This window comes from Contarinia nasturtii, unplaced genomic scaffold (genome assembly GCF_009176525.2).
Source record: "Contarinia nasturtii isolate CC-2019 unplaced genomic scaffold, AAFC_CNas_1.1 Cnas_scaffold_533, whole genome shotgun sequence".
NCBI lineage: Eukaryota > Metazoa > Arthropoda > Insecta > Diptera > Cecidomyiidae > Contarinia > Contarinia nasturtii.
The window spans coordinates 2,621,931-2,646,334 of record NW_022197885.1 but is presented as its reverse complement, the minus strand read 5'-3'; the positions used below and the strand labels follow the sequence as shown (position 1 = coordinate 2,646,334).

At 34.4% G+C, this 24,404-nt stretch overlaps 1 protein-coding gene across 1 annotated transcript in view; it reads left to right on the top strand.

Moving 5' to 3' along the window:
* LOC116339560 (neurogenic locus protein delta) overlaps nt 1-24,404 on the top strand; it is a 60,859-nt gene that overhangs the window by 10,374 nt on the left and 26,081 nt on the right. The window contains exons 2-3 of the mRNA XM_031765513.1: nt 10,040-10,345; nt 18,201-18,264. Of these exons, the coding sequence (XP_031621373.1) occupies nt 10,040-10,345; nt 18,201-18,264 (370 nt within the window). The remainder of the gene's footprint in view (nt 1-10,039; nt 10,346-18,200; nt 18,265-24,404) is intronic.

The window sequence follows — 24,404 nt, the reverse complement described above, 5'->3', positions numbered from 1 at the left end:
CTTCTTTTGATGGCGGACCTGGTTTTAACTCTCGCGCGCTCATTCGGTTGGTTTTTCACGGGTTCATTTGCTTGGTCTTTTGTTTTACATCCAAATTATGTGTATATTCCCTGTCTTGCTCATTCTTACAATTAAATCAATTAACCATTCTAAACAGCGCCCAAAAAAGCTTAAACAGACAGATGTAATAAAGAGTTGAAACGACCGGCAGTTTGCTCTTTTTTCGCCTTCTTCTTAATGCTCTGCCCTATCTCTCGGGTTTGATGACGCATAACAATTTAATATCATCAAATTTTTATAATATTACCTTCAACCGAAAATTAAAAAGACAGACGAAACAAAAACAACAACGAAAAAAAATTGTGTCTTTTTAAACAGAACTTCCAGATATAATTTTCAACAATTCTCAAATAGAAACGACACAAAAAATACCATGTCACTCTTTTGTTCGGCGCATCCAAAAACGCAGATAAAAAAATTAAATCTACATAAAAGAAGATGAAAACATGGACTGTTTATTTTATTTTATTTTTTTCATTCGTCTTTGTTGCTGTTGTTGTTTTATTGTGACAGCGACGATCAAGCCAATTAAATTTTACAGGAAATTCGGTGTTTTGTTGACCGTTGAATTATGGTATTACTCGTGCAGCGCTCTTAATGTGAAAATTAAAATAAATGTTAACCACAAAGAGTGACAGAGAGGGAGAAAACGAATGAATTCAAGAAAAGAAGCGCTATCACCAAACGCAATCTCTCTGCCATTGGTACACATCAGCACCAACCATGAGAATGAAGAGAGAGAGAGAGAGAGAGAGAAAGAGAGGAAAGAAGCAGGTAAACTATATCTAAGGTGGCCGACACTTGTTCATACCAATCTATTTGGCAACATTCAAATGAGATGAGCACATATGAAAATGGGAACAACGTTTGCGGTACCAAAAACTCATTCAGCTCACGTTTAATTAAATGAATATATATTTTAAAATCATTTAATTGGCAGAAGATTCGATGATGCCAAATTTGGACACCGAAAATGAGCAATAGAATTAAGACTAAAAATACCGACCCATTCATTTAATTTTTGGTCGTTTTATGTTGATTTACACAAATACACACGCTTCAACTGCTGGCAGTAACAGACTGGCTGACAGCGACATGATACGTGCAAATAATCTCACGTCTATAATCTCATCTCGAGGCTTCTTTGGTAAAAGCACAACATTTAGAGTAAAAATAAAAAGATTTTCTGCTTGATTCAGTTCGGCTTGATTTTTCACTTTCTTTTTCATGTGCCACAAATCATTTTCAAAACAGAATGGTCCATAATAATTTGTTGGAGGAGAAGAAAAAAAAATTAGCATTGAATTTCATTTTTTTCCGGTGATCTTTGTGCACATTTTTCATTCACTTATAGAGCAAATAAACTGATGGCATTTTATGTGCTGAAATATCGACGTGTGTGTCTATTTGACTCGGTGCCATAAATTTTGCTTTTGTGGAATATCAACACAATTTATTCACGCCCTTCGCCAACCCGTGAAAAACCAAACCATTCGCAAATATCTGTATCGCAATGCATAAAAAAATAATTTTGTATTTTTTTTCTCTCGAAAATATCACAAACAACAGGCCTTACCTTTGTTCCATATTTTCAATTTTCGATTTGAATCGGGCTGCACTCGATGCCATTTCGATCGCGCAAACTTGTACACAGCATATAGCAAATTCCAAAAGTTGAGAATTATGTGTTGGCGACAGAAAGTAACGGCATTTCTCTGTGTTTCTATGTTTGCAATTGCAATTGCATTATTTATGACATTAATGAGTAATGACTTAATGTTTCGAATCGAATAATCGCATTCTGAAACAATCGACACGCCAGGCAAGAAGGTAAAAAAAGAGACACAGAGGAATTACCAACAGCGCGCGCGCATCTAGTAAATGTCTCGTGTGTTTTTTCTGTTTCAATTGTAAGCAATCGGCACGGTATGGTATGGCTCATATCATCCATCTCCCATGCGAATCATCTGGTAATATCTGGTAATGTTAATTAGATTTGGTGAGCGAATGAGTAAAATGCGCCCGCGCACACATTTTCTTCTTGTTGTTTTTTTTTCTCATTGTGTGATGATGGTCGTTGTTGTCTTGTTTGAAATGTGCACGCTTAAACTTACCGATCACGTCGTAACCAACATACAATTAAATTTGTCGGCACCAAATCGAATGGCGCATCAAGTGAGCGACGCGCCATTTCTTGCCCACATTTCCAAGTATCCTCTGCACATATATGTATTTATTGTATGGCTCTTAAAATAGAGTTATTTACAGCCTCAGCTGACTGGATTCGCTTGTGTGCCCTCTGCACACATATTTCTTTCTTTTCGACTTTTTTTCAGCGTTTGCAGCAGCCAAATCAATTCTCTTACAATCGCAATACCGACATTTACCTATTCACTATAAAATGCACCGTACATATGACGCACTTGCATTGCACAGATTTAGGAAAAGAGAGACAACTTTGTCAAGCTCTTTTCCTTTATTATTCATTTATCATTTTCTATTTCGAAATTATTCCGACTCTTTGGTTTTTCTCTTTCCAAATGGATCGAATCGAATGTGTGAGTTTTTGCACTGAAAAAAAAAACACGGGGAAAAACATGAATTCTTCTTACATAAACATGTCGACACGAGAAAATTTTCAGGAGAAAGAAAAAAAAAGCGATTGAGCCGATGTACCAGTATTTTTGTGTCGTCAGTTAGCTGCCGCTGTCTGCGCGATTAAATGAACAAGCGTACAAAGCGAAATGAACGCATTTCGAATGATGATGCTTAAAATGAATCGTGCTCTCGCGTAAAAATCATTTCATGTTCATGTTGTACACTCAAAGTAAATAATTAAAACGGCAGCAGTATGAACAGCACAAAAAAAATCATGTTTACAGAAGATTTCTTTGTCTTGACAATGCGACTCAGGCGAAGACGACGACGAGAAGACTATCGACGCTGCACTGTTTATTTAAAAAAAAAAGAATAATCCATAAGTGCATTTAAACATTTTTTCTCTCTCGTTTTTTGACGATGTGAATGGTGTGTGTATTTATCTGCATTGAAGCAGCGCCCCAATGCAATACACATCTCTTTGATGCCATGCTCCATTGAATATTGATTCACTTGAACATGTGTCGTGGATTCCATTCGAAGCGGAAATGAAACACATTTTTTTGTTTCCTTCATTCCTGTTCATCGTGTGAGCCGTTTCATTTCATCGCATTGGGTGCAATTGCATCATTGTGAAGAAGGACTCGCTTTTTTTGGGTAAAAAACGGCGACAAACCAATTCACATTTTACGTTAATTGAAAGGGCATACCACTATAAATACACGAACAATTTCGAAATTTCGCATTGTGATGTAATTGCCATCAATTTTAAACGAACATATAATACTATTAAAGAAAAGCAATCAAAATTTGAATTGAAAATACAATGAAATTGATTGCACCACAACCTGTTGTTGTGAGAATTAGCGGCAAAATGCTATCTATTCTAAGATTATACACGGTAAATTATAGAGTAAAAAATCAATCGTAATTAATGTCCGGCGTAAATATATAATTTTTTGTGCCTATCAAAAGCGACCATTGATAATGATCGCATCGGTTTGGATAAAAAGATTAGCCAAAAAAGAAACCAAAGTCAATAACAAAGGGAATTTTTACACGTTCCAACACATTTAATCCGCATGCATTTTGTGGGAATACTCTTCACTTTCACTTAATTTATGGCTTAATGCTATAATTTTACAAATAAAACGGTGCTACTAGCATTCGAAACACACTCTCTTTGGGCTTAGTTGCTCAATTTTCTCGTTCTCTTTGTTTCGCAAATAAAATTCATAATCGGTGCAAATGGAATACTCATATGACGGTGTGCTATCATATTCTTGCTGAATCGGAATATAATTTTCTGTTGTTGTTGTTGTTATTGCTCTAAACAGCCTCTTGCTCAAAGGTAATTTCTCATAACAAAACGATGTTTGTTTGACTGTCTGTCTGTCTACATCTATTTTATATGTAAATGTGACCATGTCATGGGCACAACGCAGCCCGAATTCCGATCATTTAAAACATTTGTTTGTTTTAGTCATAAAATAATAAACAAAAACAAATCCATACACTTGATCGCTTGATCTCAAATGCAAAAATGGCATTTGTTGTGGAAACAAAGTCGAAACGCCAATATGCAAATGCATTAAGACAGATATAGTCGGTATGCAGATGAAGAGAGAGAGAAAGAGATGCATGAGCATAATTTAGTAGCTGCAGTGGAGATAAATGACATTATCCACTTAAAAAAATTCGATTAAATGAAAATCGTTTTGACCGAACGAAGATGGAATTCAGCATTTTGTCCATCGTTGAGTTGGTGTAGTGTCGCATACACCATACACGTATATATATATCAGCAACAATTTATCGAACATTATCTTTTTAGCGGATTGAAGGTGCATTTGATGCGACGGCTCGCTAAAATGCATTTCATTGCGTTGCATATGATACACACTCGCTGAAATCGAATAACAATATTCCTGGAAAAGTTGAAGCTTGAAAATGAAATACGTGCAGAAATAAGCAGAAGAAGAAGAAGAGCGAGTAGCAGCAAAGTTAAAAAAACGAGTGAACTGAGTCGCATTCTATCTTCGTGTTGCTATGTTAAACAGCCTGAACTGCTGGTTGCGCATTTACATTCACTCAATCGGTGTGTGCAAAAAAAGGAATTCATATTGGCTGTTTTGTTACTGTTTTGTCGTCTCTTCATTACCGCTCTTTTTTTTATGCGATACATACATATTATTTTTTTACGTGCTAGACCAAAACAAACATGAAACCTGTGAATAAATGCAATTATTTGATTTTTTTGTCGGTGTTGTTTCTGTTTTCATGCGCCGTTTATCGCCTGGATTTTTCTTTATGGTCTCGTATGTTTTATTTATTTTAGTTTTTTTCCTCTCTTCACTCTTCGTCATCTGATGTAATTGCACCGCATGAAACGCGTTCAATTTGTTTGATTTATATGCTCTAACATGTTATATTGATGTTATTATTGCGAAGTCGTCAAATTCAAGCAGAAATTTGTTGTTTTTTTTATATTCTCTTTAATCCATAACTTTTCATATATTTTTTTATTCGCACAAAAATAATGAAAAAAAAAAACTAAATTATGAATATTTTTCACGTTTCGAATCGAAACACATACCGTTCGGAATGTGTGTTCGTGTACCTGTTTCAGATTGTAATGAAGGAAAATAAATTTAAAAAAAGCAGAACAGTCAAATGCATTTATATTTTATAACAACATAGAAACGCCACTTACGTATACATATATGTGCATATACATATTTTCCGTTTTTGGGCCACAAAAATGTGCACAATATTTGTTGTTGTTATTGTTATTATTATTAACGTTATTTCTTTACTTCAATGTGTAACATCAATGTGAAAAATGTACGGTGCGATAACGAACAAATCAAAAATTCAATCAGTTTCGATTCGAAACGATTTGCGATTTTCGAATGCATTCTCCTCCGTGTTCGATAGGTGCGTTTTGTATGCATAACGAGTTTTCATTGTGTACTGGATTCTGCTGTTTCGTGCTTGCATTTTTGCCCGTTTCTTTGAGCGTCCCTATCTCTTTCCCGCACACACACACATACATATGATATACCCTCTCTTGTACGCGCGTGCATTTCAGTCGCTTTTGCCAGTTCAGCAATGTGAATACATCAATGTGATTCGTGTCTTTCCAAAGACTATAACATATTGCAAACAAGTGAATGTTCGCAGATTGGCAAAAAGAAGTAAAAGAAGTACAAAATAAATGAATAGAAACTCCGTTTTCAAACGCAAAAAACCATTAAATAGTTTTCATTTTTCACCGTGATCACAGAGTTGAGCCCAACATATATACTTGTTGTATATACGTTAAACTCTCTTCATGTATACGCATGGCAAATGCCACATTCATAAATTTATCCAATATTTTTTCATTTCACACAAGTTTCTTCTTTCATGAAATGGTTTTTTTTTTCGATCGTTTCTATCTTAATATTGTTGTATTTTTCCATGTATGTTTGCATTTTTGCAGCATGCGTTTCCGAATACATATATATGTATGCCGATGAGGTCACACACATTGCCATTTGCATCACTCAACGAAATGACTATTAAAAAAATACAAATCTCTGGATAATAATAATATTGCAATCTGTTATTTTCTGCGGTTTTTCAATTAATTCCAAATCGTTTAATTTCCCCAGCGATTATTTATTGGATGTTTGAAGGCCTAGCGGATCGTGTGATCCATCGAAACACTTAATATCTTTCGTTAATAAGTTGATTTATAATATTTGACACCCGTGTGTGTGTGTATGCGTTTCAAATGCTATGTTGGTCATCTAACGGATGTATGCAATATGATTTCGATATCTTGCACGAATATTGATTGGAATGGTTTTTTACCGAGTTGTTAAACATATATATTTTTTTGTCGATTTATTTGATGTTTGTACATTGAAGCAAGACACTCACGAAGATTGTACATTTTATAGCGGTTCAAAACTCTCTATTTGTCTGTCCACCGCTGTGTCAATTTATCTATCCTATCTCATTGGATAGATTGACGCATTTATCTTGATGCGTATTTCAAATATTCTGAATTTTTTTTGCAATTGTGATCACATAAAAGTATGCCGCGTAAATAGCATTTTGTTGCTGAATCATTTTGTGCATTCCTGGAGAAACCACCCAATTTTCATTTAATTTCATTAACATTAAAATATATAATTTTTTTTATTGTTGCTGTTTTCTTCGTTTCACTCTCATTATCGCGATGATCTTTCCGAAAAAGGACACAACAAATATCGTATATCATTGCGACCATGTTCTGTAGATTTCAACAAAACAAATAATCAAGATAATGAAAACATGAACGAATCGGAGATAAAAGGAACAAAAATGTTTAAAACGAACAAAACTTTCAAAATGAACGTAAGCGAGTGAGTGAGAGGCAAAGAGACAATAATCAAGTCTTTGAATTAAACACATCATTTAACCACAATATTAGCGTATTTGCCGAAATTCATTCGGTTTTTTTTTGCTATGCTTGTTATTGTCGTTTATGGACCGACGAAACATAAATTTAATTCTGATTGTGTTTTTCGCTTTTTTTTTATTTCCATAAAACTGTTTTTGGGCAAATGATGATCAACGTATAGTTGCACGCGCTTCTCATTCGTGCTGTATTGACGCGATCGTACATGTTCTCGTGTTTATTTGGTTGGTTCTTCTTCTTCTCTTTGGCCACCAAATATAATCAACATATCGCCATCAAATTATATCGGTATGAATGAAGGATATCAACGACAGTTGGACATAAACAGCAAATTGTAAAAAAATGCATACTTACAATTTCACAAAATGTTTTATTTGATTAGTCGAAATATCGTAAAAATGCTAAACGAATCAAAATGATCTTTTTTCGCTTCGTACCAGGCTGGGAATAAATAAATGCACCACTGCCTGACACCATACAATGGAATGACAAATAAAATGTCGAATAAAATGCAGAAGAAAAGAAGACCAAACAAACTTGTCGAACAGAATGAAAAAGTTCGATTGGTCTTCGTAGCGAATTGCCGAATAAATTATTGTGGTGAATATGTCACTTTATCGCGTCGCGTTTCTCTTTCTCTCTCTCTCTCACTATTCTCAACTCCATCGTTCACTGTACAATCTGCGGCCATGTGTTTACATTCATTTAGATTTAGATGTATTTAAGAAGCGTAATTTATGAGCAGACTGCGTGCACAACCGGACTCCCCAAGCGATTAGTATTCAAATGAAGCATATTAAAACATAGCATTGTATAAATGATGAGAAATGAAAACGTTTTTAGACTACTTGTGCCAGAATGAACACGTTTAAACAAAACGAAAATTTCACAAAATCAGCAAAAATCGCTTCATAAACGATCACCACCAAATACAGACGGGGAGAGAGAAAGAGAGAAAAGGAAAGAGAAATGGCAAATATTATCGATAACGAAAAAGTTCCCACACCATCGATATATCGCCGTTTTTTTTGTGTTGTCGTTTCATTTTTCGCTGTGATCATTTCTTCATTCACATTTATTCGAATTTTGTAATTGTTGAAACCGCAACAATCCGATCATGATATGAATTCTTCTCTATACTGTTCGTCGTTCTTTTGTTCGACTACGCGGCGGCCAAAAGTAAATGTTATCGCTCAAAATTTGTTTAGTTAATGCGACGAAAGAAAGAGAACCGTTGTAGTCATAAATCATCGTTTTTTTTTACTCTCAACTTTTCTGTCTTTAATGCTTACTACGGTCAAAGAATGAAAAATTGGTCAGATCCATTAATTGAAATGTTTGGTATGCAGAAGCACTATGTTTAGCACCATTGTTGATCTTGTGTATGACATAAGCCCATGAGGCGAAATCGAAAACACCATTGCATTATTGAATTTGGTTATTCGGAAAAATCACAGCGTACACCGACATTCACAGTTTGCCGCCGTAAGCTCGTTCAATTCGATCAACCAAACCAACTAACCAGCCACAGCCAGTTATGTCTGTAGCCACTTATTTTATTAGCACCTCAGGCCATCCAAGTCATACACACATAAACTGAACAGAACTGGAGTCAATATAATTCATGTCGGCATACTCTAAAACGCCACCATACACACATTCATGCATATCTTGTCTGAAGCTTGGCTAACATTGCTCGCCAGTAATCAAGCCATTTTGTGCGCGTCACAACCTTGTTTATTGTATTTTATAACTACTCTTCTTTCTTTCATTCACTTTACTTTGCTTTACTTGAAATGTCTAATTGAAAATCAAGGAATTACACATTTAGAATAATATTGGAAAATTACACGGTGTAAACGTGCAATTTGTGAATGGTTTTCGGCATCAATTCCAGCTACATACATATTGCTATTTAACCAAATTGAACAGATAAATAACGAATTGCCCTAGCATATAATATTTCAACTAAACTATTCTTCATCAATTACAAAGTACATTGTTTGTTTTCACTAAAAAAAAACATATCGACACTCCTACACTTCCAAAAATAATTGACGTAACGCTAGACAAATTCAATTGATTGGAAGAGAATGAAAAAGAGAGAAACTTGGTGAAAATTCCGATCGTTCGGCAAACACATCTCCTTGGAATATCACACATTTACTTTTAAGAGCTAATTACTTTGTTTACAGCTCGTTACTATTGTTTATTAATTGTTTTTCGGATTTTGTTTATTTTTTGTTTTTCTTCAGATTTTTTCCCCATGTTTTGGGTTCAACTCATTAAGTTTCGTTTTTTTCTCTCTCTCTCTCCATGCACATGCATTTGTTTCAATTCTTTTTTTTCTTTCGTTCATTTACCGAACGTAATGAATGAAACGTAATTGAATATGAAGAAAAAAAAACGGTTATAAAAATAACACATCAAAGTATATTTTCGAAAAAAAAATTCCTTTCAAAACATAACTGTAGCACATACTCAAAAAATTCAATACAATTAACAATTGAATAATTGTTGTAGAAAAACAGAAAGAGAGATATGCACACGAGAATAAGTACAAATTGTTTGTACGAGCGAATGCACGCTGAAAACAATTGCATTGTTTGATGCATATTTTTTGGCGATTGTTACTGTAACAAATTAAAGAAATGCACGAAATTCATAGAAAATCCAACAACAACAACAATCAACCGTCACTCAACGTTGAAACAACATTTGTGAAATAATTAACGAAATCATATGAATACATTAAACAAAAAATAAAAGCCACATTTAAGATCGAATGAAAAAAAAAACTATGTTGTATACATGAAAAATCTCTTTAATAGATGTGTTAATTAACTGAGAAATTTGTTCTAAATTTTGACGCTTTTGTCTGATAAAATTTTCGATTTTTAATTTTTCTGCTTTTTTTCTCTATCAAAATAGGTACACGGGTCAGGTTTATTTGAGCTGCGATTAAAATACTTTAAAAATGACTATGGAAAGGACGAAAATGGTATGTGTTGCAGTGGAAAAACGGATCCGTCAACGAATCAATGCATCGGAACATGTAAAACACGATTTCGAGCATGTTTGAAACACTATCAGGCCAAAATCGATACGCAATCAGCGTGCACATTTGGCGATGTGGTGACACCAGTTTTGGGTGAAAATTCGATGAATCTCACTGCGCTCAGCGAAAATCTCAACTTTGTTAATCCGATTCGTTTTCCATTCGATTTCGGATGGCCGGTAAGTACATGTTACATACGTCTAAAACGACTCTATGTCTCTTGAATTTAAGATTTAAAAATATATATACATTCATTCTAAACACCGGAAATTAATTCCAAACAACGTTCAAAACGTTGTTCGGAATTAATTTTCGAAAAACTTAAAATGGACAAACATTCATAATCGCCAATAATACTGAAATTTAACGTCTTCATTTGCAAGCGATTTCCCCAATTTGTCACATTTATTTATTGAAAGTATTTGCATACAGAGCTGGTTTCATCATTCATACTCTGATAAATGTAATCCAAACGACAACTGCACAACATTTCTATAGAAATTGACGGATCAATGTGCGTTTTCTCTCTCGCTCTCTCTCTTCGACAAATACACGAAACACTTCAAATGTGACCGTTAAACGGATTAGTTGAAAAAGGGCAACGCAAAATGGGAGTGTGAAAGAAAGAGAAAATAAATATACGATTGTGTTTTGTTGAGCTGGTAACATGAATATGACGAGAGAGCAACGTCACATTCGATGAGGTGAAATGATGGCTAAACATCTGCTGTTTTTCAGGTTGTTTCAAAGAAACAATAACACAGTCAAAAATTCGAAGGGGAACTTCGTATGCGCAATCATACGCACATGCACTGCGGGTACAACAGAACATGCTCTCCCTTTCTCGCTCACTCTTGTCACACTAATCGGTCGTTTTATTTTCAAATTTTCGGACATTGGCGGTGTGTTCGCGCGCGTATTCAAAATAACCGCGTATTCAACGGAGAAAAAAAAAGCGGAAATTACACTCAAGGACATTTAAAAGCGGCCGCTTTTATTCGATTTCAACATGCCGCAATTTACCATCCTTTGATCTTGATCGGCGCACAAGAGATCTGCGGCAATTCGCAATTGATTTCATTTTGACATCGTAAAAACGAGCAATCTCCAGCTTCAGCAACACATGCACGCACACAAACAAAAACCAATCGTCTGCCATAAACGAAAAGAAAAAAAAAACATTCATTCTCGTAAAATCGTTTAAAAAAAATTACGCGCAAAAATCGGTTCCAATGCAGAAAAATTCTTTTACATAAAATAACAATAATTTTTTGGCTGTTGATTAATTGGTAGTCCGTTAAATTTTTTTTAGTATGTCGTTATAGTTTTGTTGTGCAGAGCCCTTTGATCGGCACCCGGCATCGTTTCTTTGGCAAAAAATTAAGTATTCCGACAAGTAACAGTTTTATTGTGATGTGAATTTTTCAGTTTGTCTTTGCAAACTATGAATAGAAGTTCGAAGAGCCTATTGTAAAAGGGTTAGAAAAGGAAACGTGATTCTATGAAACCCCTTATTTGTTTCATTGTAAAATGCATCGAAACCTGAATATACGCTTCATTACCTTCTCGATCAAAAGGAAGACGAGAAAAATGAAAAGAAAAAAAAACAAACGTTAAAATATGCGTCAAACACAACCGATGACAATGATGAATCAAAATGTTCAACGAAAGAAAAACGATGAAGAAATATGTGTGTCAGTCATTTCGTTTCTACAATATGCGCCCCCAACTGCGTTAAACCATTTCAAGAGTCTTCTCTCTGTGTGACTTAAACAGACATAGTAACATTATGTGTGTTTTTTTGGCATATCGATATATGCGTGCAAAATGATACAAACGGAAAGTCCTTCAGATGAACAACAAAAAAAAAGACAGAACAATATGGCGAATGTGCATTGTGTGCGTGCATGTAAAGTCTTTTGTTTCGAGAAATACGCTTTCAAAATTGGTTAATCTGCAAAATGTTCCGAAAAATGGGCACAGCACAGCAGTTGTAAAAAAATGAATCCAAAGCACGTTTTCTCTCTCTCTTCAATTTCGTGATGCTTTGTGACTGCAATGCTGAATGATATAGATATATGATTTGACTGATGCAATGAAATACCGACAATGATCAACATTTCATCACACATGTTTTTTTTTCTCTCCCGAAATCAAGCGGCTCCAATTTAATTCAATTGACAAATGAATCACGCCGTGTTTGTGATAGAATCATCTTAATTCAACTGACCAAATTCAATCGGTATGTTCACAAATCATCGTGCTACCACTTAAATACAATGTTGATTGATGTTGAATATTCGGTTAATTGACTCGATATTAATTTGAAGTTCATGGCATGTGATTCGTCTATAAAATAATAAATGGCTCAATTAAAAGAAAAGAAAATTTATGCATAATTGAACCGTGCAGAGCAGCATATACATCAAAGAACGAGTTAGCATTCATGATTGTTGTGAGGTTATACCAATACCGTGTGTGTGGTTATGTTCTGGATCATTATCGAGTCAATATATCGTCTTTGATTCTCGCGCCGTGCATACAATTCAAAGTACTCATACACACATTTCAAAAAGATGAAGAACACTGGTAACTCTTTTGTCTTCTTTGATCCGAATCGAAAACGTATTTGTTTTACATCGAAATCGAACGATAGCACTGTTTAAAATGCAACAGTGTGTGGTATTTATTGTGGGATAGTACGAAACAAACACAACAGAAAAAAAACACATTCAATCGCTCAATTCGGCAACGAGAATGCGGCAACATGCAATCATATATAAACATGAGACCATTGTATATTGGAATACATTTAATACCATCATCAATACATAATCCACATTATGACTGTATCATTCATTATCTCTTGCGCATTTAATTTAGAATCAATATCAACTATATAGGCTGTGCATGCATGTCGAATAGTGGAGTTCGAATCAACGAAAAGCGTCGAAACATAAAATTCGAATAAACGAATAAACAAACTAACAGATAACAAACATGGATGAAAAAAGACGAGTAAATGAAACGAATGAAATTACATGAAAAAAGGGAACCGAAAAAAAAGAAACAAAATGAAAAACAAAACAGAAAAAAGCGATTTCAGAATTTAAAAGAAAAAAATGTTCTCCCTCAAACCCATACACCGATATGCGGCAACGGTGATGATGGAAACAATTTAAATCTTCTCCACACGTACGATAGTTAAAGATCTTCACTCTACAGCCTTTTTTTCTGCTCCACGCTCGTTTCAATCTCCAAGAATTTTGCACAAAACGAAACAGAATAAGAGAGAGAAAAAACCGACGACGAGCAAAAAAAAGAAGAAAAAAAAACAATAAACCGGTTCATTAATTTGACTGCATAAATCGATGTTCGCATAAGGTGCAGTGAAAAGAAGCAATGCAGATTTCAATGCAACTGACCAGCCGAAAACAAAACATATACACACCAACAATTGAGAATGAAACGTCTCTCTTTCACTCTTTGAACTAAAAAAGAATATCCAGACCAATTTATGCGGTGCTACATTCAGAATGAAACAAGAACCTTCACACACAGTATATGTGCATAAAGCATTGCATTCTTTTGGGATTGAACTAAGATGCTTTTTTTTTATTGAGAAATAAAAAGAAGAGAGAGAGAGGGAGGGAGAGAGAAAAGGGCACACCGAAAGATGATCACATTCAGACCAATAGAGTTTTCGGTCAAATATTTCCGTGCATTTCGTGGTATTTACATTTTTATGGTGTGATTGAGCCGGCGTGCATGCGCACCCAAACCAGAAGAGATTCTTTTTTGGAGTGTGAGAGAAGATGAAAAACATCCACAAGAAATATAAAGAAGATTTTAAGATCGAATTCTGATGGGTTTTTTTCTCTTTCATCTCTAAATATAAAATCAAATGGCTCAGAGAGGGAGAGAGAGAAGAACAAAAATTGAAAACGATTTTTTGAAATTGTAGCCGATGAAAAAGATAAGCAATTAAAAAATATTAATGCTTAAATGAAATAAAATGCTGTACACCTTTTGCTTGATTCGAAATATCTACCATTTCTTTCTTTCTTTCTCTTGTTCACTTCGATGCCTCATCGCCTACTTATAATAATTACCATCCATATCGGACTGATTTCATTGATAAGACAATGTTATTTATTGACGACAGAGAGAAAAAAAACGATGATCATCGCTTCCATTCTACCATGAATGCTTAAACACTTAACAAAAATGCAAAAATCATGCCGAAATAACTTAATTGGAACAACGACACAAACTGGCCATATCAACAATATTAATTCTGACAAGACGAAAAAATGCAACTGGCAAATAGGCGTTAAACAACCCCAAAAGCAAATATTTGCCATCATATCAGCGACATTTATGGAGATACATAAAATGGAATGTATGTATGTGTGTGTGTGTTTGGTCGAAGCAGAAAACGAATCAATTACACATAGAGCGCCTATACCATCAGTGATATGACGCCAAAGATGTTGAATACTATCTACACATATATATCGGCTAACGGCTGCAATTCATTCGGTCGAAATGGATCGCACTTTTGTTTGCTCATCCAACGATTAACTACCTCAATCGTACTGAAAAACCACAAAATGAACTCAACGCACAAAACGTTTTATTTATATTATATTCATTTCTATATTTCATTTTATTATTTGTTCAATTTTACTGAGTCTTTTTTTTATCGAACGTTTATTGTATCCGTTATGTTTGCAGTTGTTGTATGTTTTTCGTTCGTTTCTTTTCTCATTTTATTTGATCGCATTTTATTCTCGGTTTCGTCATTTTGTTTTCGATAATGTTCCGAAGTTGGTATGGAGGTTGATTCCATTTCGATTATTTGCTGTTGGCATTTTTTTTTCGATGTCATGTCTATTTACTTAGGTATCATATTCAAAAAGAAATGCATGTAAACGGCTTGTTAAATTCATTTGATACGCGCTCAGTTGTGCGGTAGAAAAAGACGGCGGCGATCGTTCTTTTTTTTTTTAAATATAAAGCAATTAAATGTGAGCGCACCACCTTGCTTGTCATCGTTGTCATTACAGTAAGCATTTTAACTTAATGGTTTCATCGTGATCGAAAAAAAAAACCATAAGTTTAATCCCATTTATCCATTTAATGCTTTTGTGTATGGTTTCCAAATGACAATGTATGAACAGAAAAAAAATTAGCCAAAAAGTTGAAATCAAAATACCACACAGAAATTATGCTCCATAAGAGACTGTATAAAATGCAAAACTGTAGCACTGCTAGCGCCACTACGGACAACTATGGAGTTCTAGTCTGTTGGTTGCAACTGAGCAAAAGTCTTTTCACTATTTGGCGGCAACTTAGTGTAGATTACATTGAATTCCGTCGTGGCGCTAACAGTGTGACATTTTGGGCATAATTTCGGTACGCAAAATACGGTTCCACACGAAGCGGTCGAAGTACCGTAAAATCACAGCAAAATGCACATACACACATGCACACTGTGTGTAACAGACTTCAAAAATCGATAAAACATATTAACGATCATTTTGTGGTTCATTCTATTCTTTGATTTCAGCGAGGGGTCTTCAATATGTCTCTGTCTCTTTTTCTTCTTTTTTTTATTCGTATAGACGTTGCTCGTTTACATATTAATAGCAAATACATGCATATTATTTAAAATATAACGCCAAACGTTGATTGTTCGCCGCAATGTCTCTGAGCTGAAGGCATTTTGTTTCGTTCAAATGGCAGAGGAAGTGATTCAGACTCATTCATTATTTTGCCATTCATTCAGCCATTACCGAATGCCGATATCAATGACACAATTCATTTCGTCCGTTAGAACTGAAAAGAATTTTGTAGGAAGAGTAGAAAAAAGGTCAGGAGTTCGGCTACTCATTTAAATATTGAAGAAATACGATTTTAATATATCACGACTGATACGAAAATGGAGCGCTTCATTTTATAAATTCCAGTTTCGACCAGAGTAGAACAATTGATTGCTGATTTGTATAAACCATAAAGCATCTCTTCACTATTAAATTTTGTTTACCTATGCGCCATATGGAAAATGACTCAACGAGAACTGTCAAATTTTTTATGAAAACGATAGAGAGAGAGAGAGAGAGAGAAAGATACACGATGATATTTCACAGTTGTTTATTCAACAATAAGCAGGAAGCTAAATGCAGGCGCGCGTTCGCAAGTCTAAAATCGGTTGTGAGTCAGTTAAAAAAATAAAACTGCTTTAAACTGTATTCATAGCATTTCAAGCCTGTTTAAACATAGACACATTGTTAACGCATCTTGGACATCATTAAAACACTCCATTAAAAATTGCGTTCTGCGCTCTTTATGATCTTAATGCACAAAATATAATTTGTTATGTTTTGTTTCCATCTGTTTTGTGGCAGTTTTTTTTTTAATAGGAAAAGACTGCACCAATTTTCCAATTTGTCTGTAAAACAAAACATTCTTTTCACTCAATTCAAAGTCGATTTCGTTATTTCTTTTGTTATTAAAATGTTATCCAATTATACGGTCGTGTTTTTTTTATTCTTCTTCTGTTGTTTTCGATTTAAAATGGTGAGCATTGAAATCGTGACATTTGGTCCAATATTTTCGTTTCTTTTCCCATTCTCTTGTTTTTTTTTTAAGTAGATCATTTATCTAAATAGATTGCACGCGCTCGCACTCTCTGCGCTTAACACGCAAACAAAGTGCCAGTTGACCATGATTATTGATCAATCATATGTTTGAAATGTAATTGTCTTCATGCTGACCGGTCAGAATTCGTTTAAAACATCTTTTATTCATCGCACGGTTAAATTGGAAACGAACAAACAACCAATTAATCTGATTGTTTTCATGTCTTAAACGCGTTGAATTTGAAATTACGAAAATCTATTGTTCCAAACGAAATGTTAACTTGAATAGAAATGAGTAATTAATTTGATGAATGCAATAATAATTTTGGCATGAAACAAACATTACATACATAAATGGATTTATTTTTAATTGGAGAAAATGCGAAGTTGATTGAGCCCACCCACAAATGAAAGCACAATAAAAACAAAAAACAAAACGATACGATGAATTGACTCTCACTCATTATTATAGTTCACGTTTAAGATTACTATAAGCCACAAAGGAGTGAAAATTTTTGGGAATCCGTAAAAATGTGTGTACGTTCTATATGCATTTTTGTTAAGGGCAAACATATGCGTGCATTCAGCGTGAAGGCGAAAACAGCATGGGCACAAGCTCATTTTATGTCATACACAACGGATATTGTCACTCAATGAGCACATTTAAATCGTCATCACTGTGTATAGTTTTTTATTCTCTCTCTCTATCTCTTAGTTAATGCAGCAAAAAGTATTCATTTACTTAACAATAAATCTTTGCGTTAACTAGCCTCCTTTAGAGAAAGAAATATGTTGTTGCTGTAGTAGTTGTTGTTGTTTTTTTGCTTTGATTTCCTTTTCATTCGTGCTCAAAACAAATTACGGTCGTGCCGGAAAATCGAAATCATCGCTCTATAGCAAGCCAGAACATTGTGATGGCATGAACGTTGTTCAAAAGGATAAGACAAAATTCGTGTCTCAACAATTCCGCCGGCATACGTTTACTCTTTCTCTTTTGCTTTTTTAAAAAACGAATCGAGAATTTATTACTGGTTGTTTCCTTTCAACTCCACCGAACTTTCTCTGTTCAAGTACTATGTTGTCGATGAGGAAAAAAAAATCGAATTTTCGAGAGAAAAAAAAAACATTTGACAAAATAGTCACGTAAAGGCAAACGCTCCCCTGTTAATTGTCGATTGTTTACCTGTCTTGCTTTAACAACTCCCTGTGTCTCTGTGTCGGGCATAAATTGCACATGCAATACCAACAGCCGCACCACTCAATAATTCTATCGAAAATGCTGTTGACTTTGCAACGAAATTGCTTTCGTCGTCATCTCATTAGAAGTTTGTTTTATTTCTTTTTAAAATGATACTGAATACAAATTATTTCCTTTTTTTCCTACTTTCAGGGTACATTCACATTAATCGTTGAAGCCATTCACGACGTCAACCAAACAGTTTCACGATCACCGAGTAAGTATACTTTTTTGTTCTACTGTCAATATTCCGTTGCTTTGATACGGTATTGGTTTGAATAAATTTTTGGGGATGGGGTTTCGATTCGACATGTCATTGAACTGTCGATGTGATTCAATTCGAGGAAGGATTTTGCGAAATATAGATGGTCATTAAAAATCATTGAATTCGAATTGCTGACAAAAAGAACAGGAAAATTAAGTACTTTATTGCTAATAGAAGGAACCAATTCATCACGCCCCCCGGAAACATGCACAAACGATGCATTGATGAACATGGAAATTCGTCTGAACAGCCCTTGAACAGAATGGAGAAAAAGAACAAAAATTGCTCAACTACACAATGGTTCGATCTGTTGTCTGTTTTTACAAACGGAATTCATTAACAAAACTGCACTTCAGTCTCAATGCAACGGAAGAAGTTTGGATGAATGGTTCGACAAAGAAATATGATATCAAACTTTCATATTCATCGTAGGCTAACGTTTTTTTTTGAGAAAGAGTATTAAAAAAGCCTTGAATTTATTACGAAAATAAGATCATTTTGTAACATAAATGATGGTTCAGACAACTATTATGCAAGTAAAATACACGAAAGAAAAATGAGCACATCCTACAAACGCTATATACTCACATTATGCTATGAAAGACAAAAGATAAAGGAAATGAAGAAGCGCATCCATTTAGAAAAAATTTAATGTACGCTCATTCCAGCTTATCGGATAATTTATTGGTTCGCAAAGTCTGGATCAATTTTTTTCTCTTTGCTTTTGAAATGGAATAGAGAGCGACAAAGAGACCCCCAGTCGAAGCGCACACACCGATGGTGAAGCCGTTTATTATGTAAATCTGCTTAAAATATCATTTTTTTTCTGATATTTATCATCAGTTGCTCATAACATTAGACGAACCGAAATTAATAATAATAATGTGCACGAAGGAAAACAAGATAGAATACAGGCAAAAATAAGTCCGAATGACTTCATTTAGAGTCATTTAAAAGCGTTAGAAGTTTGTCGAGTTTAATTGTTAAGATGATCAAATTGTGCAAATTAACTTAACCAAAAAAAAATAAGATCGTTTTGATATAGTATCTAGGAAGAAAAAATAATGCCGACCACAAAACGATTTCTCTCTATTCATTGTGTAAAATGCAAGCATATAAATTGAAAATTTTTAGTGTTGTATATCAAAAGTCGCTAGAGCAAAGAGCGTTCTGTGTCTTTTGCTCGTTGGTCGTGTTATATTTTCTTGAAAGATTTATCAAGACACAAAAGAAGAACGCAAATAAAAGAATACGCTATATGTGGATATGCTCTGTGTTTCAAAGCGAAACGTGCTACGAGCATGCAACCCTCTTCATTTCGCTGTTCCATTGTTGTTTCGCTTCAGTTATTGTTATGGTATATGGTTCAAAAACATACACATACACATACACATATTCAGTTTTAGAATAACACAAGACAAACTACTGCAAAGTAAAAATAGAAATAAAAAGTCGAAGGAAGCAAAAATAATTCTCTCTCGATCTACGAATAGAGGAACTTGGCATTGTGATACGTCACGCGTTTGTGCACGATGCAATAGGTAAAAGAAGAAGACGCGCACAACGACACTGATGACAACCGCACAAGAACAATAAATGCAATGAATTTAAGAAAAGAAGCAACACATAAAGTTCTGTCTGCTACCGTATATCCACGAGCATAAATTGTACAACAACAGCAAATACATCCGATTCAAATGCACTCCGGTGTCGGTCGTTCCATTTCAATTCGTACGCACCACCAAATGCACACACACACATTAAGAAAATACAAAACATTCTTTGAATTTAAAGCATATATATGTTCATTTCGACTTAAGACAAAATTACAAAATATGCGCGGACGAAACATACAATACTTTTTTATTATTTTTTTAAATTAATGTTTTTTTTCTAGTCATTTATGTTCGATTCTCTCAAAAAAGGCGCATTTTTTGCTTAATTTCATCTACTTCCACAAGACATTCGGATAATTTCCGGTTAATGTCAAAAACCGACCGCAAAACACAAAATTGATTTCAGCGAGATATGAATTTCGAATGAAGCTACTTAGTTTCGTTTCAATAAGTCTTTCATCACATAAGCTGATTTTACTACCAAATTTTATTCCATTTCACTGATCAAAAACTGCATTCTACGGCCAAGAACATCTCACTTTTTAAAAACGTGTTTTGATAATCTCTTTTAACAATGAAAATGAGAGAAAAAAATTCAAATTACATAATTTGATAAATATACGATACTTGTGAGGCGTAGACACGATCCCAAAAAAAAATACTTCTTTCACAAGTAGCTAACTTCCGGTGAACGGGAATTCAATTAAAATGTATATGGATATATGTGAGTATGTCTTGTGCCATTGTTTCATTCAGCTAAGTATAGTGAGAGAGCGTTTAGCACAGTTTCCAGTGATCCCTATAAAATGAAGCGATGATGGCGATCATTGTTCGAGCGCTGAAAAAAAAGAACAATTTTGTCGTTTGTAACGCACAGTACATTGGGTGGTTGTAGAAAATTAGCTAATCACTTGTAAGCAAGTCAAACTCTCATTGTGCTGTCTGATTAGATGACAGATCTTGATTAAGGTGTAATTACCTTGAGTATAGAGTATATATATCAATGCTGCTGATTGGCAAAGTATCATCGAGCACTTTTCATGTGAAGCGGTCGATTTTAACTTGTCAACTACACATATATCAGATCGGTTGCTCAATTTCAGCAGTCAAAATGTCGAGATAAATCCATCATCAACCGACTTTGCAAGTTTAATTAAAAGTTAATTCTTTTTTTTCTTTCTTTTTCTTGAAAAATTAAAAGTGTTCGGCACTTTAGAACCAACTTCAGAACTGTACATTGACTGATCTAATTTGGTACCAAATTGAGTGTATCGAACAGTGTATATGCATATATTGTGAAAACGTAATGATCAATTTGTGCGAACACACAGCCGTGGCAAAACCCATTGAGAAAACTTTCAAATGGGCATGCACTACACATACGCTCCAATGACCATGCACTGGCATTAATACGGGGAACTGTATCAGCAAGCGCATTTTATAAGAAAGCAAAAACAAAAATCGTAATCATTAATTTTGTGCACGGTTCATAATTTGGACTCTTTTTTTTCTCTTCTGATTGCTTCACATTTGATTTTAAGCTTTCTTGAAGAGAGGTAACTTGTGTGTGTGTGTGGTTTTTTTTGGTGCAGTCAGAATGACTGATGTTATCAAATGCGTTTTCATTCGTTCGATTCATTTGATAAATGAAAAAACGATGCAAACCCATACATAATATAGATTTGCAAAACATTTCCACGAACCAATCGAAATAATCAAATCAGAATTGGGGAAGCGCGATTGCTGTGCGTGCATGCATGTGCGAATAAAATTCGGTGCGCGTTAGTGCGGATATTATTAAAATTAATAATGATGATGAAACATTTGATCATTATGCGATCAACAGTCAATTCAAGCTTCATTTGTAGCAACAACAAAACAAACACGCTCATTCAAAAGTCGTACACACATTTAATAATTAAATAACATGAAATTTTTACACAGTTTATGTGCTTAATGAAAAAAAAGGTGCCTTCAAAGTCTACTGACTTTTCGTTTGGTCATTGCACAAGTGCTGTTCGAAAGAACAAAAAAAAAGAGTAACGATCGAATTATTACGGTATCGTTGATTTTGCAAAATATGATCCAACATGATGAGAAAGGAGCAATATAAAATGGAAAGATCAAGATTTTTATGATGCACAGGTCAGAGGAATAAACGGCGAAACAGAAAAAAATAACGTAGGATACAAGGAGATTTGTCGATGATAAAAATTGAGTACATCACATGCACACAAAAGAGGGGGAAAAAATCTCCGCTTATCCTCATTAAGAAAAAAGAGAGGCTCATTAAAATCTCTTTGGGTTTAATTGACTTAATAATTGATTAACTTCATCGCAGAGTTGACAAAAGTGTTGCTTCCTTTCTTCAAATCGACGATGATACAAAAAGAAACGAAAAAAAAATTGCGTGTTCCAATTCACATAATGTTCAAAATTTGCAAAAGAATTTTAATTACCATCTCTATAATATTTGTATTTCATCCAATTTAATCTTTTACGATGCTATCACATCACAGAATAACGACTGCTATCACATTCTGAACATGGAAGAAGAGAAAAACAAAATTACAAGATTTTTAGTTCAAATTATGTACAACATGATTAGTAGAAACGGAATATAAAATAACAACACATCCACAGCACCAACAGAGATCGAGAGAGAGAGAGAAATAAATTTAATGATTTCAAGTGATATTCTCACCTTTTGCACATTCGACATTACTTTTCATTTCATTTCACTTCACCTGAGATTATTCGGGCTGAGAGATTATCTCTCGTTCGTCTCGTTTATTTTTTTCTTCTTCTTGATTTACAAGCGAATGAATGTTGTTATACTTCGATTTTCGTAGTTCATGTTGCTTTCATACATATATTTTCTTTTTCCATTTTTTCTTCTGTTTTTTTTTTGTTGCTGTTGTTGTTTTTGTTTTTTCGCATAGTGAGTGCCGATTATCTTTTAGTTCAAAAGGAAACATTAATTATATCGCTTTTTTTCGTGTTCGTCGTGCGCAACAAAAATACACGTATTCCATTCAATACACACATATTAAATTCATTACGATCTGTTTTAACGGCAACACAGAGCTATAATGCACTCACGAAACCTCACTCCAGATCAAACATTGAGTCGGAGGGAGAAAGAGGAAAAGAGAAATCGGGAAGAATGCCAAAAGATGGCGAAAAAAAAACACAAAAACACATACAACATTGTGAAACATACAAAATTCATGGCGAAGAGAAGTGAAACAGTGCATTTGGTGTGCTTTATTTCGGCATTGCTTTTGCACAATGATGAAAGAGACAATCTGCATCACACGCAACGACACACACACACACACTCGCACCAACAGAACAAACGAAGCAAAGAAAAATGATTATGAACGACGTCAGTGCATTAATACAATTTCGTAAACTGAATATTGCATATATTAAGTAAAATTTGCAATGTTCTTTCAATCAGCGCCAGCATTGAATCGAAGATGGTGGCCACCGTAACATGAAAATCTTACCAAACTTATAAAATAGCCCATTGTTACTGTAGCAAACATTAAACATTTCAACAATTGTCTATTAAAGACACTTAGTACAGTGAAGAGAAAAAAAATGAAATATTTTGCAAAATGAGAGAAAGAGAGAACACCGTGATGAAACAATGAATGAATCCATTTTTGGAACATTTCAAAATTACAGTGGCTACCAGAAGACTTATTATTAGTTGAATCAACGGAGTAAGAAAACAATCGGCATGCATTTCCCTCGCGGCTATTGTTGCAAATATTAATGCGTCACTTTAGTGAAGGAATATGTTCATTTGTAATAAGAATGTCGCTGAGAAAATTTCCTTCCCATTGATATTAATCAAAGAAAGACAGACGCCATGAAAGGATGTGATTCGATTAATTTGTATTTTATTTGCTGATTCACAAGCAATTCAGATAGAAATCTAACCTCTTTGCTTTTGCATTTATTTATGATGATCATTGAGCAAGTTTCGTTTGAACGGGCAAAAACATGAAAATTAAGAGTTTGCTCATGAATGTTGATTTGATGAGAAATTCCAATCTATCGACCAAACTCGGTGCTCAGGATATCCGACTATTCTGAAGTCTCGACAGTACGTGAAAAAAATCCGCGCTCACATAAAGCATAAAAGCAATCAGTGGCGAAAATCCAGCAAAGCAAAGCCGAGAAAATCGAATATTGCACCATCGCATATAGAAAAAAAGGAAATATAATTCGCAAAATAAATGCAAAAATCACGCAACTATTCATTAAAAAAAACCCAAATCATTCAACCTTTCTTGATTTGTTTTTGCTGTTTTGCTTTTGTTTTTTCTCTCGTTGTTTGCTCGTTTCCCTTTTTGTTCCACTATTCTAATCCATTGAATACTTTTTTTAAAACAAAATTAAACGTTTCCACTTAACTTTAGTACCCTCTGTGTGTGCTGAATTTTTTGCTGTGCGCTTTTTTCT